This window comes from Nicotiana tabacum, chromosome 17 (assembly GCF_000715075.1).
Source record: "Nicotiana tabacum cultivar K326 chromosome 17, ASM71507v2, whole genome shotgun sequence".
Taxonomy (NCBI): Eukaryota; Viridiplantae; Streptophyta; class Magnoliopsida; order Solanales; family Solanaceae; genus Nicotiana; species Nicotiana tabacum.
Window position 1 is genome coordinate 129,459,337 of NC_134096.1, and position 12,804 is coordinate 129,472,140.

Sequence of the window (12,804 nt, forward strand, 5' to 3'; positions counted from 1 at the left end):
AGCTGACAGAGTCCCTATATTCTAGAGGTTTCAGACATTCAACCAATGATTACTCTTTGTTCTACAAAAAGCAAGGTGAGTCATCAGTTTTTGTAGCTATATATGTTGATGATGTGATCCTTAAGGTACTGCAGACTTACTTACATAATCAATTCAAAATAAAAGACTTGGACAAGTTACACTACTTCTTGGGGCTAGAGATGCTTTACAAGGATGATGGAGTGTTGATCTCCCAAAGGAAATTCACCACTGACATACTGAAAGAGTATGATTGCCTGGGGTATTCTGCTGTTTCATCTCCACTAGAGTCTTCAATCAAATTGAGGGCTGAAGAGGGTACTCTGCTGTCTGATCCATCCTATTATAGAAAACTAGTTGGGAAACTCAACTTTCTCACAAATACAAGGCTGGATATTGCATACAGTGTACAATACCTAAGTCAATTTATGCAGGCACCAAGAGAGCCTCACCTGAAGGCTGCTATACATGTACTTAGGTATCTGAAGAATGATCCTACTTTAGGCATCTTTTTGTCCAATGATCCTTCTTACAAGGTCACAGCCTATTGTGACTCAAATTGGGCAGCATGCCCTGACTCAAGAAGATCAGTAAGTGGGTATCTAGTGCTCTTTGGAGGTAGCCCCATTAGCTGGAAATCAAAGAAGCAGACTACTGTCTCACTATCTTCTGCAGAAGCAGAGTACAGATCACTGAGAAAGGTGGTTGGAGAGCTGGTATGGGTGCAGAGATTGTTGGAGGAACTCACAGTTCCATGTACTAATCACATTCAAGTGTTTTGAAAGTACAAAGCACAGCTGTACACATTGCTAGGAACCCTGTGTTCCATGAAAGTACAAAGCACATAGAAGTCGATTGTCACTTTGTGCGAGACAAGCTACATGATGGTCTAATTACGCTTCATCACATTTCTACTCATGATCAGCTAGCATTTTAACAAAGGCTCTCACAGGAATTAAACATTCAGATCTTCTAGAAACCTCCAACTTGGGGTGGCTGGGGGTGTTGAGATTATAGAATTGCAGCACATTAGTGTATTATATTTATCAGTTAGTAAGCTGAGATTGGTTGGATAGTTACAAGGGTAGTTTAGTAATTAGCTATCATTAGTGTTTTATTTTTCAATATACATGTATATATATACTGTAGTTAATAAAGAAAAAGAACATACAGAAAATTCCCCAATTTCCTCTCTCTCGAACCTTCTCTTTCTCTCTCTGTAGAAGCTTAAGGACAGCCAACAATGTTGGTCCATCATGCTAGCTTCACTTTTGTTATGCTTTGTGATTTTCTCTTTTATAATGATTGCGCTTTTGCGGTTGAAGAATCCCAAACTGGAAAAGCTTCAACGACTTTCGGGGGATTATCTATGAAACTTTTCATATTTATGTTAGACAATCCAATATAACAAAGTTCACTTTTCTACCTACCCAAATATGTCTTCTTGTGGCTCTACAGTCAAATACACAAGGCTACACATATACAGGAAATTTGCCAATAATATGAGATATGGGCTGTCTTTGATCGCTAAAAACACAAAGTGCATCAAGATATTGCCCGACAGAGGCCGTAAAGGAAAAGAGTAAAGAACACAAAGTAATTTTACCATCATTCTTTATTGGTTACTTGCTAAATATGCCATTGGTAGTTGCTGAAAAGAGCGGATTGAAGTATAAATAAAAGAATCTTTTAGTGATAATCCATTAAGGTATAAAAACTGTTTAATTAAAGAATCAAGGATATTAAACATCGAGTTTTTTAAGGCTTGAATAGACGAGTACTTTTTTGGTAAAATTCAGTTCAATTATCTCTCAGGCCCGAGGAACTTTTGGTTCTATCTCACATTGAAAATGCTGTTAGTATATGCCATCCAGGTAATGTAGTAAGTTATTGCACTACTTCTTTATTTACAAAGTGAATAGAGGATTTTCACATAGGTTGCGGTAGGATCTTTTTTGTTTGAGGTAATAGGAATGGCGATCCATGCGAGATAAATTGTTGGTTTTGACTGTTAGAAGCCAATGTGCGACAGGATATGATACAACTGTGATTCTTTCTGAATTACTATGTTGAATGCTGAAATTGATTTTAAGTTTCTGAATTTGTGTTTGATTTCATCAACTGAGGTGAAATTATTTTAAGATTTTTCCCTCCTCTCTATGAACAATAGCTGTAATTTTAATATATTTTTCATAGTAAGGGTAGAGAAGTTATCACTGATTAATTCATTCTCTCTTTAGAATAGAGAAGTCATCACTGAGTAATTCATTCTCTTGGTCAATCTTCTTAGCTGGTATTGGACTCTGAATCCTTCTTGCTTTTCAAGTTAGAATATTTCTTTAGTTGCAATTTTAGTTGATTTCTTGAAGTGAATTTTTTGTTAAATTTAGGTTGTATTTTGTTTTACCATATTGGAAGGACCTAAGTAGAGGGAAAGGAAGAAATAATTATCAGATTGTTGTCTTTTCCTATGTGTTGATTATTATTTTACTTTTCTTAATTAATGCATATGTCGTTCACTTTTTCCTTTTAATTTTTTTTGGTCTTAAAATTTTAACTTAGATTTGTTTTCCTTGTGAGGATTCACTCTACTTATGGTTATGGATGTTTTGAGTACATTTATACCGATGCTAAGAAAGAAAAATATTTTATGGTTAATAAAACTGGAAAAAGTATAGTTGATCTGAATTAGTTTTGAGTTTTGCCCTTATCTAACTCATTGAGATTGTTCTCTGTTATTCCAAAGCATAGTAGATTACTGAAATCTCATCAACTTTGTCAAATGCAATCATCCAGAGTGATTCCCATAAAGGTAAGCAAAAGTAATGCTGCCTTGATTGATTTAACTCTCTACTTATTTGAATTTTAAATTTGGTAAGACTTGTAGATTATAACCTCAATTTCTGTTTCAGGTTCTTTAAGTGGTATCGCAATCTCACGTTTCAAGGAAGAAAGCTAAGAAATAGATAAAGTCATTCTATCTACAAGGTAGTAAATTATTAACTTTTTCTGTGTGATTTGGACGCTTATAATACGATATATACAACAAATTTATTATTAAAATGAAAAAAGAAGAACCGACATAACAAATTGAGTTCAATTCATTTGTTTGGCATGGTTGTCCTTTTGAACTAAATTGCATTATAAAAGTTTGATACATTTGAAGCTTTTGGTCGATGTAGATAGCTCCCACTTTTTATTGAGTATGACATTTTGAATTGTAAATAATTGAACCCATAAGGTTAAAAAGATTTGGATCTCATATGAGATCAGAAGTCTTACTTTATTTATAGTTGTGTCATGCTTTATTTCTTTATTTGCTCGCAAGGTTCAATGTCACAATAATGGTTAAGATAAGGAATGTTGATTTGTAGCAGAAAAATAATTTCATGCTTATTCCAAAGGTTTAAGGTCACTATAATATTAGAGAATGGAGAATGTTTACTTTTTCTTGGTGTTTACTAAATGATTGCAACCTTTAATGAAATGAAACAATTTTCATCTAGCTTTTGAGTGAAGGGAAGAGATGAAATATATGTTTTTATACTCATTCCGAAAAACTTACTAAAAGAATATATTATGATATATGTTTTATTGTTAACATGGTCTTTTGACTTAGAGGCAGCACAATGCAAGTTAAACTTAGAATATTTGTAATACCTTAAACCATAAGGAATGTGTGGGGCAAAAAGTTAACAATTATATAAGGGTTCTAGCTAAAAAAGAGTCTCACTGCATATTGAATAGTGTTGTATTCTGATTTAATAATCAAGATAAGAATACACTTCCATTCTTTGTCATCACTTTTTTTAGAAATCTCATAAACTCAATAGTTTGCATATTGTTATAAAAGTGGGTGGTGTTCTGACATTTTCTATGTCACTAGAAACTTCAAGCATCTACTCCGGGATTCATTGGATAATTCGTTGATTTTTATACAAATCCTCCCTTCTTATAAGGACTAATGAAAAAGTTTAGGTTTATTGAAGTTAGCTACAGGTGGAAGACAGCGAAACTGAGAGATATAGGACTTTCTGCGGTTAGAAATTTCCTCTCTGGCATTATCTTACTTTTGTCTTTTGTAATTTTGCTGCTTCAACCAATCAATGACGGCGTGTACCTCCCAAAATGGTGTCTTAAGGATTTGAGGACGTACTCTGGAGCTTTTGTGAAAAATAATGTTAATTTGAATTGGACAGCATATTTGAGGTTTCTGACATGGTAGCAGATGCACTGAAAATGCCTGAATCTGAAATCATGGACCATATATGAGTGGACTATACTGTTTATTTACATATCTACTTGCTTAGGGTATGCCTTTGTAATTATTTATATGATTTGTATTTCATATGTTTTTTACTCTAGAGACAGTACAATATAAAAGATTGTGGACTCAACTTTTCTTTTATATTTGGCTTGTACATTTATATTTTAATAGCCAAGACACCATGTAAGCTTTTGTAGCCAAAATATGATTGGTGGCTGAAGCATTTGCATGTTATGTATATCTATAACAAATATTAGTCGACTGGCCTTATATAAACTTGGACCAAAGTGAGATGGTTTCCAAATTAAGAGATATCTAAAGTTCTAAACTAACATCTTTGTCCTAAGTTGTAAACAAGTATGCAAGGTAATGTATGAAAGCTTTAGTGGTTTGAAATTTAGAGACAAAATGTAGGACATATGCCCGGGCATAGCACGGGCACACATCATCTAGTTTACTAAATAATTTCGTCATTATTTTATCTTTGTATTGTAATTTCATCAGTATTCAGAAAAAGTTATGGGTGCCAGGCTGCTAGCCGATAAAAATTTCGAAAGAAGAGGGAAAAGGAATTTAATTATGGGTGCGCACTCAATATTTATCTAAATATTTTTTTAATTGCCTAAGCAAATTTACTAAATCTAATTAAGGGTAATTGGTGTTTGGTGCTTGAGCATCCATAATTATCATGTTGACCTGCCACAAAATCTCATCGTCGTAATTTTGGGATAACTTATTTTCAAATCAAATGACCCCTAAAATGTTACCTTATGAATGGGTCAAAAAATTTAAGGGAGAGCAAAATTAAGGAAATCTTACATAAATGTCCCAAATAATAGCATGTTTGGCCAAACTTCTCCAAGCCAAAGGAATTTTTTTTAAAAAAAAATATTTTTTTTCAAAGTTGAAGTGCTTGGCCAAGCTTTTACACAAAAAAGTACTTTTGAGTAGAAGCATAAGAAGTTTTGGAGAAGCACAAAAAAGTAGTTTCTCTCAAAAAAATACTTTTTTGAAAAGCAATTTTGAGAAAAATACATTTAGAAGCAGTTTTTAAAAGCTTGGCCAAACACTTATTGCTGCTCATAAGTGCTTTTCAAATAAGTTTGCCAAACACAAACTGCTTCTCACCAAAAGTACTTTTGAAGAAAGCACTTTTGAGAAAAATCACTTCTCAAAATAAACTGATTTTTGCAACTTGGCCAAACAGGTTATAAGTTCCAACTTTCCAACCTCTAGACATTAATTATAAACTTATCAAAACTAGCCAAGCACATATAAAAACAGAAAACCAAAATAAATAAGATTCTTTCTCTCAAAGAAATACATGCAAGGATCTCATTCCATATTTTAAGCGTGACCAGCAACATTAGATGCAAGACGGAAAGAAAATTTCATGGATGAGGTAGTAAACAAGGTGATGAAATAAAATATATATATATATATACAAGATTCTAAAAATCTAAGCAAAAAGGGATCTTTTTCAATGAGCATGGTTGAACTTAATTGAAAAACGTATAGATGAGTCAATATACAAATTTTAAGGAAGATTGGAGGTGATTTGGACTGAATTGGTATCAAAATTCGTAGTTAAAATCGAGTTTATTTTTTTTTCTTGCAACACATGTATCACACAAGAGGTATACATGAAGATATATGTGATACACATTTGATACAAATATGATACATATGTGATACATCAAGGCTCTATGCTCAGTCCGTTCTTATTCACCGTGGTGATAGACGCGTTAACACACCATATTCAAGGGGAGGTGCCATGGTGCATGTTATTCGCCGATGACATAGTTCTGATTGATGAAACGCGAGCCGATGTTAATGAGAGGCTAGAGGTTTGGAGACAGGCTCTTGAGTCTAAGGGTTTCAAGCTGAGCAGAACAAAGACGGAATACCTGGAGTGTAAGTTCAGCGCTGAGTTAGGGGGAAGTGGGCGTGGATATGAGTCTTGACTCACAGGTCATCCCAAGTAAAGGCAGCTTCAAGTACCTTGGGTCGGTTATCCAGGGGGAATAGGAGATCGACGAGGATGTCACACACCGTATTGGGGTAGGATGGATGAAGTTGAGGTTAGCATCTGGAGTCATGTGTGACAAGAGAGTACCATCGATACTCAAAGGTAAGTTCTATAAAGCGGTTGTTAGACCGGCCATGATATACAAGGTTGAGTGTTAGCTTGTTAAGAATTCACATATCCATGAGATGAAAGTAGCAGAAATGAGGATATTGAGATGGATGTGCATGCACACTAGGATGGATAAGATTAGAAATGATGATATACGGGAGAAGGTGCGCGTGGCTCCCATTGATGACAAGATGCGGGAAGCGAGGCTCGGATGGTTCGGGCATGTACAGAGGAGGAGCCTAGATGCCTCAGAAGGAGGTGTGAGCGGCTGGTTGTGGAGGGCACGAGAAGAGGTAGAGGGCGGTCGAAAAAGTATTGGGGAGAGGTGATGAGGCAGGACATGACGAGACTTTAGATTTCCGAGGACATAGCACTTGATAGGAAGATGTGGAGGTCGAGTATTAGGGTTGTAGGTTAGGAGGTAGTTGGGTCCTGCCTTAGTTCGTACCGTTGTGAGACTAGTCTGGTAGGGTTTTTGTCTAAGCTAGCTAGTGGCAATGTCGTGTCTTGCTATTTTGCGTTTCATTGTCGGACCTATTTACTAGCTATCGCTTTTGCTTTGCATCTTTCTTCTAGATTTCATGTTGTTCTTATTTTTCCTATGATTTATGTGGTGATACTGATATTGTCTCCTTTTGTCTTTTTGTCCTCTTGAGCCGAGGGTCTTTCGGAAACAACCTCTCTACCTCTTCAAGGTAGGGGTAAGGTCTGCGTACATACTGCCCTCCCTAGACCCCACTAGTGAAATTTCACTGGGTTGTTATTATTGTTGTTGTATGTGATACACATATCATTTTTTTCATGTTTTATCTTCTACTTCGAATTTTCAATTCAAACCACCTCAAAACTTCGTCAAATTATTCCAAAAGTGAGATTCAAACTACTTAACATGTACTCAATCTATTCTAATAACACTCGCTCAAAAGAAAGAAAAAATTTAGCTTTGTTTTAACTACAAATAACTAATTGGCTAATATTGATAATATTTGGCTAAAATTAATAATTTTTAATAAATTAAATAATTTTTGTAATAAACTACATGAACATATATCTTACTTTCCCCAAAATTAAACAGCTCTAGATTAGATACTAAATAGTACTCCTACAGAGACAAATTCGGACATTTACTTCATTTAAAGCCTATCTCGCTTTGTCCTTTCCAGCCATATTTTTTAGCGTATTCTGTTAGAAAGAAGACAGATCAGAATTCTGGAGTCCACCGAACAGATAGATTCGCAAGAATAACAAAGGCTCGAAATTAGATTCATTTTCATTTTTCACAATCGTCGCGCAATACATATTTTGGAGCCAGACCGACATTACCTCAAAACTCCGGCGAAACCGCAGCTCCCGATTCGATGGCGAACCACATAGCCGAGGAAAAGCCCCTTAGGAAAATGGCGGATGCCTTCAAAGACCTAGCCAACACTTTAAATTCTCAAACCCTAGACGAAGCTGTTCAGCTGGAAGTTGCCACTTTCTCTCGCGCTTGCACTTTGGTCTCCCCTCTCTTCCGCTGCCTCGGTATCGCCTTCAAGTTTGCCGAGCTCGATTACGTTGCCAAGGTTATCCTCCCGTTCCCTGTGATTGTCGACAGTTTAATTCACTATTCAATTCGCTTTTTGATTGATCTTTTTTTTTCCGAAATTTTTTTGTTGTCATCATATTTAATGTGTAATTATTGAATGGAAGCTGGTAAATATTACTCCTTGTGAACCATAATATGTTTTATTTTCTACTTTTCAAAGGTTAAAGTGGTAAGTTTTTGATCGTACATTTTGTGTTGTTTTCCAGTATTCAAATTTAATTATGGAACTAAGCTATATTTGTGAGTTGAAATTGATTATCAAAAGCTGGAATGGACAGATATTATTAAATTTATTAATCTGATAACTTGTCTCATATGCCTTTTGTTGGGAAGCACGATTATTTTTTTGGGTATTCTCATAGTATACATTTCCGAATGTGGATATAGCTTAAAGCAAAAAGGCTTGCCCTTTGACATCCATTGATAGTTGGTTTTCCTTTGATAACATATGCTCGTGGTAGCAGCATATATTGCATATGAATATATGCATGTAGGTATATGCAGTTTTTCACAAAAATATTGCTGATCGAGTAATTGGGCAATTGTTAATGGTGACCACAGGTGGATGATCTGGCAGAGGCATCAAAGTCTATTACAACATTGAAAGCGATGATGGATCAAGATGTTCAAGCAGACTGTGTGAGGAGGGCAGGTAGTCATACAAGGAACTTGTTAAGAGTTAAACGTGGGCTGGATATGGTTAAAGTTTTATTCGAGCAGATTATAGCCTCAGAGTATGCTTATTATCTTTTTTCCTTTATGCTTATATTCACAAATTCTTGAAAATCAGTTTCTTGGCTGATAACACCTGAAAATATCCTTTATGAAAAGCTTTTCTTGGCTGAGATGCTTGGAACCAAAGGCATGGTATTTACAGTGTTCTACGTTCTTATTTTTCTGATGTTGTTGCAAACTTTGACTAAGTCCTTTTTGATCCAAAATCCAATTGATTATTCTATGTTTGAGTAATTTTCAATTTCTGTGCCATTCTTCTGGCAGGCCTTTGGTATATAAACTGCCTGCTTAGTTAATACCATGGGCCTATTTCTTCTGGGTTACAGACAGGTCAGATGTCAACATCTGTGAACATCAGATTTGCAGATGTTCAGAGATTCACCTGAACAACATTTCTCTTGTACTTAGAAAGGGGAACAGAACATAATGAGGTAGAATACCAATCAAAATAAAATATACTCCTATTATGACAACAGCAATTTCCAGCAACAGGGACATACATACATGAAATTCCATAAACTTGTGGATTGACTGTACAGATACCTACACCAGTTTTAGAAACCCAAGACCGTCTTTGAACTTTCCCTCTCTTCTCTGCCTCTAGACCACTACTGTAAAGGCATTGCTATAAGGTGTAGCCAGTTCTTCAGGAAGAAAGAAAGAAACCTCCCTTTAGCTTGGTGTTGAGGAATATTATGCAGTCGAGGTTGAGAAAGAGATTTGAGGAAGCATACAAGTTCTAGGTTTTACAACTTGGTTTTTCACCAGGTCTTTCTCTTCATTGCTGCTGAAGAAGAATAAGAGAAAGAAGACAGGAAGTTATGAGCTTCCGTCAAAATGATTGGAAAACAGATGTTATCCAAGCTCAGATGATTTGATGGTTAAGATGAAGAAGTCTGACAAGAAGAATCAAAATTAAGCATGAAATTTGCAATGGGGAAATAATTTATCAACTTATTTATTTATTATTGCTAACTTTCTTGATAGTATGTCTGGTCATTACACAATAATGGGCCCCCAATTTGCTTGGTTAAACTTGTTACGCGCTTGACTAACATCTGTATTTCATCTGCAAGAACATTACCAGTTGTGCTCATCTTTGAACCTTTTGGATGGACAGAGTATCATAACACTTGTTAACGGAACTTTGCATGCTCGACTAACTTCTGTATTTCAACCTGCAAGAACATTACCTAGTTGTGCTCGTCTTTAAACCTTTCAGATGGCCAGAGTTTCATAAAACCTTTTAATGGAACTCATTAATACCTACTTTTCCCGCCAGAGAAGCAATACTATCTCTTTTCCTTCTCTAAAGAGGGGATTGGGAGGAGTAGGCGTGAACTTCATGTTAGCAGTTTGAAACATGACTGTCCCCAAAAAAGCATATTTGCATATTTTAAAATCTATGAAGGACAGTGAAAGAGTACTTGATGCGTGTGTCAGCTTTACTTTGAGTGAGAAATGTCAGGTTTTTGCGTAACCTGATGGATGTTCACATGAATCTACCCATATGGTCGGGAATCGTTAACATAGGTTGATGTTCATAAGTAATTTTAGGTACTAAATTTCAAAATTTAGTTCACTTGTTGACTTTAAGGTGCATGGAAGTCAGTGACAAGTCACAACATGTTATGGAGTTTTATTCTAATCTGCAAATCAGTTGCTGTTTAACACGGTGGATATTCACATGAACCTGCCCTTCTGGTGGCCGATTTGGCAAGGATAGATAAATCTCAAATTCTTGGTTTGTTTGTTCATACTTCTTAGGTGCAGAGAAGTAGCTAAATATTGTGAAGTGTTATTGCAAAACTTTGAGATTTGCAGTATTTGAATTTTATCAGTTGATGTTCACAATTGGTAACTGTCTTTTGGCAGGGGGAATTCCTTGAAGGATCCAGCATCAAAAGCATATCAACAAGTGTTTGCTCCATATCATGGATGGGCCATCAGGAAAGCTGTGTCTGCAGGAATGTATGCCCTTCCCACCCGGCAACAGCTGATGAACAAGCTTAATGAAGATGGTGAGTGGCGATTCAACTTAGTTTCTGTACCTCTGACCCAACCAACAACTCACGTACCCTGAAACAGAATTCACGTCTAGTGCACTTTCTGGCATAGTAACTTTTGTTCAGAAGTGAACTTGGTTTGCGTTTTTTGCCAGAGCCACAGCTAATGAAAGGGGTTCAATTGAATCCCCTTTGTCGGAGAACCGTACAGCATAAATAGGGTAAAAGATGATTTTTTTCATATATACATATATACTTTTGAATCCCCTTGTAGTGGCAAAGATAGTTCAAAATTTTCTTTAGGTCTCAAGTTCTAATTTTTTGAATGCCCTAGTTAAAATTCCTGCATCTACCATTATTTAGCTTTGTCCAATTCGTTCAGTAATTTGCTTAGATTCTTAATGGCACAACCTGTTTGGGCTAAAAATGAATTATGAATTGAAATACCAGAACATCGTAATCCTGATTGTTGGATAGCCACTCCCTCCTATACTACAACACCAAAGTTCAAATATCAGGATTTTTGTTTGTGTCTGCCTCTCCTATCACCCTTGCGAAGGACTTCCATGACAGAAGTCTGAAATTTCATATCCTGCTTGTTTTATTTCTTATTTGGTTTTAGCTTCCTAATTGTTGACTAAGGGGGTCAAAACTGAGTTTGCACCTTTTTTGGTTCAGGGAACAAATTGTTCCTATTATACTGATTGTACTTTCCCCATTTATGGGATTAAACTGGGTTTTTTGTTATTGTTGTTGTTGTTGTATACTGATTGTACTTGTATGCTGACAAGCTCTTCTCGACAGTTGTTCATTTCATTCGATCTCGACCTACATTATTGTTACCTTTTACTGTTCAGAATGGGTCCGTAGACACACCTCATATCAGTGCTCATGGCCACCTTTATCTTTCTGTCTCGCATCCTATCTAATGCCTTATAGTCCATGTATACTGGTAAATAGGTCACCGACCTGTTCCGGTGGTTGTTTCTTTTCATTTTTGTCTGATGAGTTTGCTGTTTTTCTCTGTTATTTTCAGAAGCCTCTGCAAGAACTCAGATGCAAAATTATGTCGCCTCATCTGGCACTGTCATTTTGTACATTGACAAACTCTTCATCTCAAGAGATTTGGGTATCGACTGGTGACCCTGAACTGGATGACAAAGCACCATTTGTTTATCGTGATTCGCCTCAAATCACGATTTACGTTAATTTATAATCATGCAAAACATTTGTCCAAATATTTGATTGTAACTTGTAACTAACTTCATTTTTTCGGGGCTAGTGCACACATAGCTATTCTCAGGGATGCTATTTAGAGATTAACTAGTATTTATTTTGTCCTGAAATTTTAAACTAAAAATCTTAACGACAATTCAGTCCTGAAAAAATAAAATACAAGATGCATTGACTAATTTCTGAATAGCAGCCTCTTAGAGTGGCTACCTCGTGTCATTTCTACCATCATCTTTAATAGCATGGAAAATGAAAAAAATGCCCTAGAGCACAGATCATCTACCAGCACTTGGGGCGGGGTTTTAGCTCATCATTTTGGAAAGAAAACGAAAATATATCAGTTTGATTTCACCGTCTTCCAGTGTCTTTGGCTCTGCCCACGTAGAGAAAAACTTTTATTTACCAATGGTCTTAGCCTGGTAACCAAGGAGGTCTCAGGTTTATCTCCATTTGAGCATGGAACTATGTTCAGCTTATATGCTGCTGCTGGTGACCGCTTAACTCGGGGTAGCAAAATATTAGCATGTTTCGCATGACATAATTCATTTGTGATCGAAAATGTCTCCAATGTTTGGCTGGGGCATGAATAAATAATAATTGTAGCAAATCAGAGTGTGTTTTGATGAAAATTTTGAATTCTAAATATTATAATAATGTTTAACTGTTAGTTGAAGCAACTAATATTAATGAATGTCACATAGTTATAAGAATAGTACTTCCGCAGCATAAGTGAGGAAAGCCATTTTCCATCAGATGTTGAAAATATTACTATTTACATATTGGAATTAATTTTATTAATAAAAAATTACGTGCTTGAATA

The 12,804-nt window shown here is 35.8% G+C and overlaps 1 protein-coding gene across 2 annotated transcripts; it reads left to right on the forward strand.

Annotated features, from left to right (window-relative positions):
• Positions 1-7,543: 7,543 nt before the first annotated feature.
• LOC107763219 (accelerated cell death 11-like) lies at positions 7,544-12,071 on the forward strand. Of its 2 annotated transcripts, none has more exons than XM_075235065.1 (4): positions 7,544-7,987; positions 8,572-8,744; positions 10,621-10,766; positions 11,791-12,071. In XM_075235065.1, the coding sequence occupies exons 1-4, from the start codon at positions 7,781-7,783 to the stop codon at positions 11,892-11,894; spliced, it is 630 nt and encodes a 209-aa protein (XP_075091166.1). In that variant the 5' UTR covers positions 7,544-7,780; the 3' UTR covers positions 11,895-12,071. The 2 variants fall into 2 exon arrangements, with proteins under 2 accessions (XP_075091166.1, XP_016437173.1); XM_016581687.2 differs by having other exon boundaries at positions 7,546-7,987; positions 11,788-12,071.
• The last annotated feature ends 733 nt before the right edge of the window (positions 12,072-12,804 follow it).

What these genes read in the sequence shown, in the direction of transcription:
- LOC107763219 (XM_016581687.2), top strand. Translation starts at nt 7,781, where the DNA reads ATGGCGAACCACATAGCCGAGGAAAAGCCCCTTAGGAAAATGGCGGAT. An exon ending in GAGCAGATTATAGCCTCAGA is followed by an intron (nt 8,745 to 10,620) that starts GTATGCTTATTA and finishes GTCTTTTGGCAG; the next exon opens with GGGGAATTCCTTGAAGGATC. An exon ending in GAACAAGCTTAATGAAGATG is followed by an intron (nt 10,767 to 11,787) that starts GTGAGTGGCGAT and finishes TGTTATTTTCAG; the next exon opens with AAGCCTCTGCAAGAACTCAG.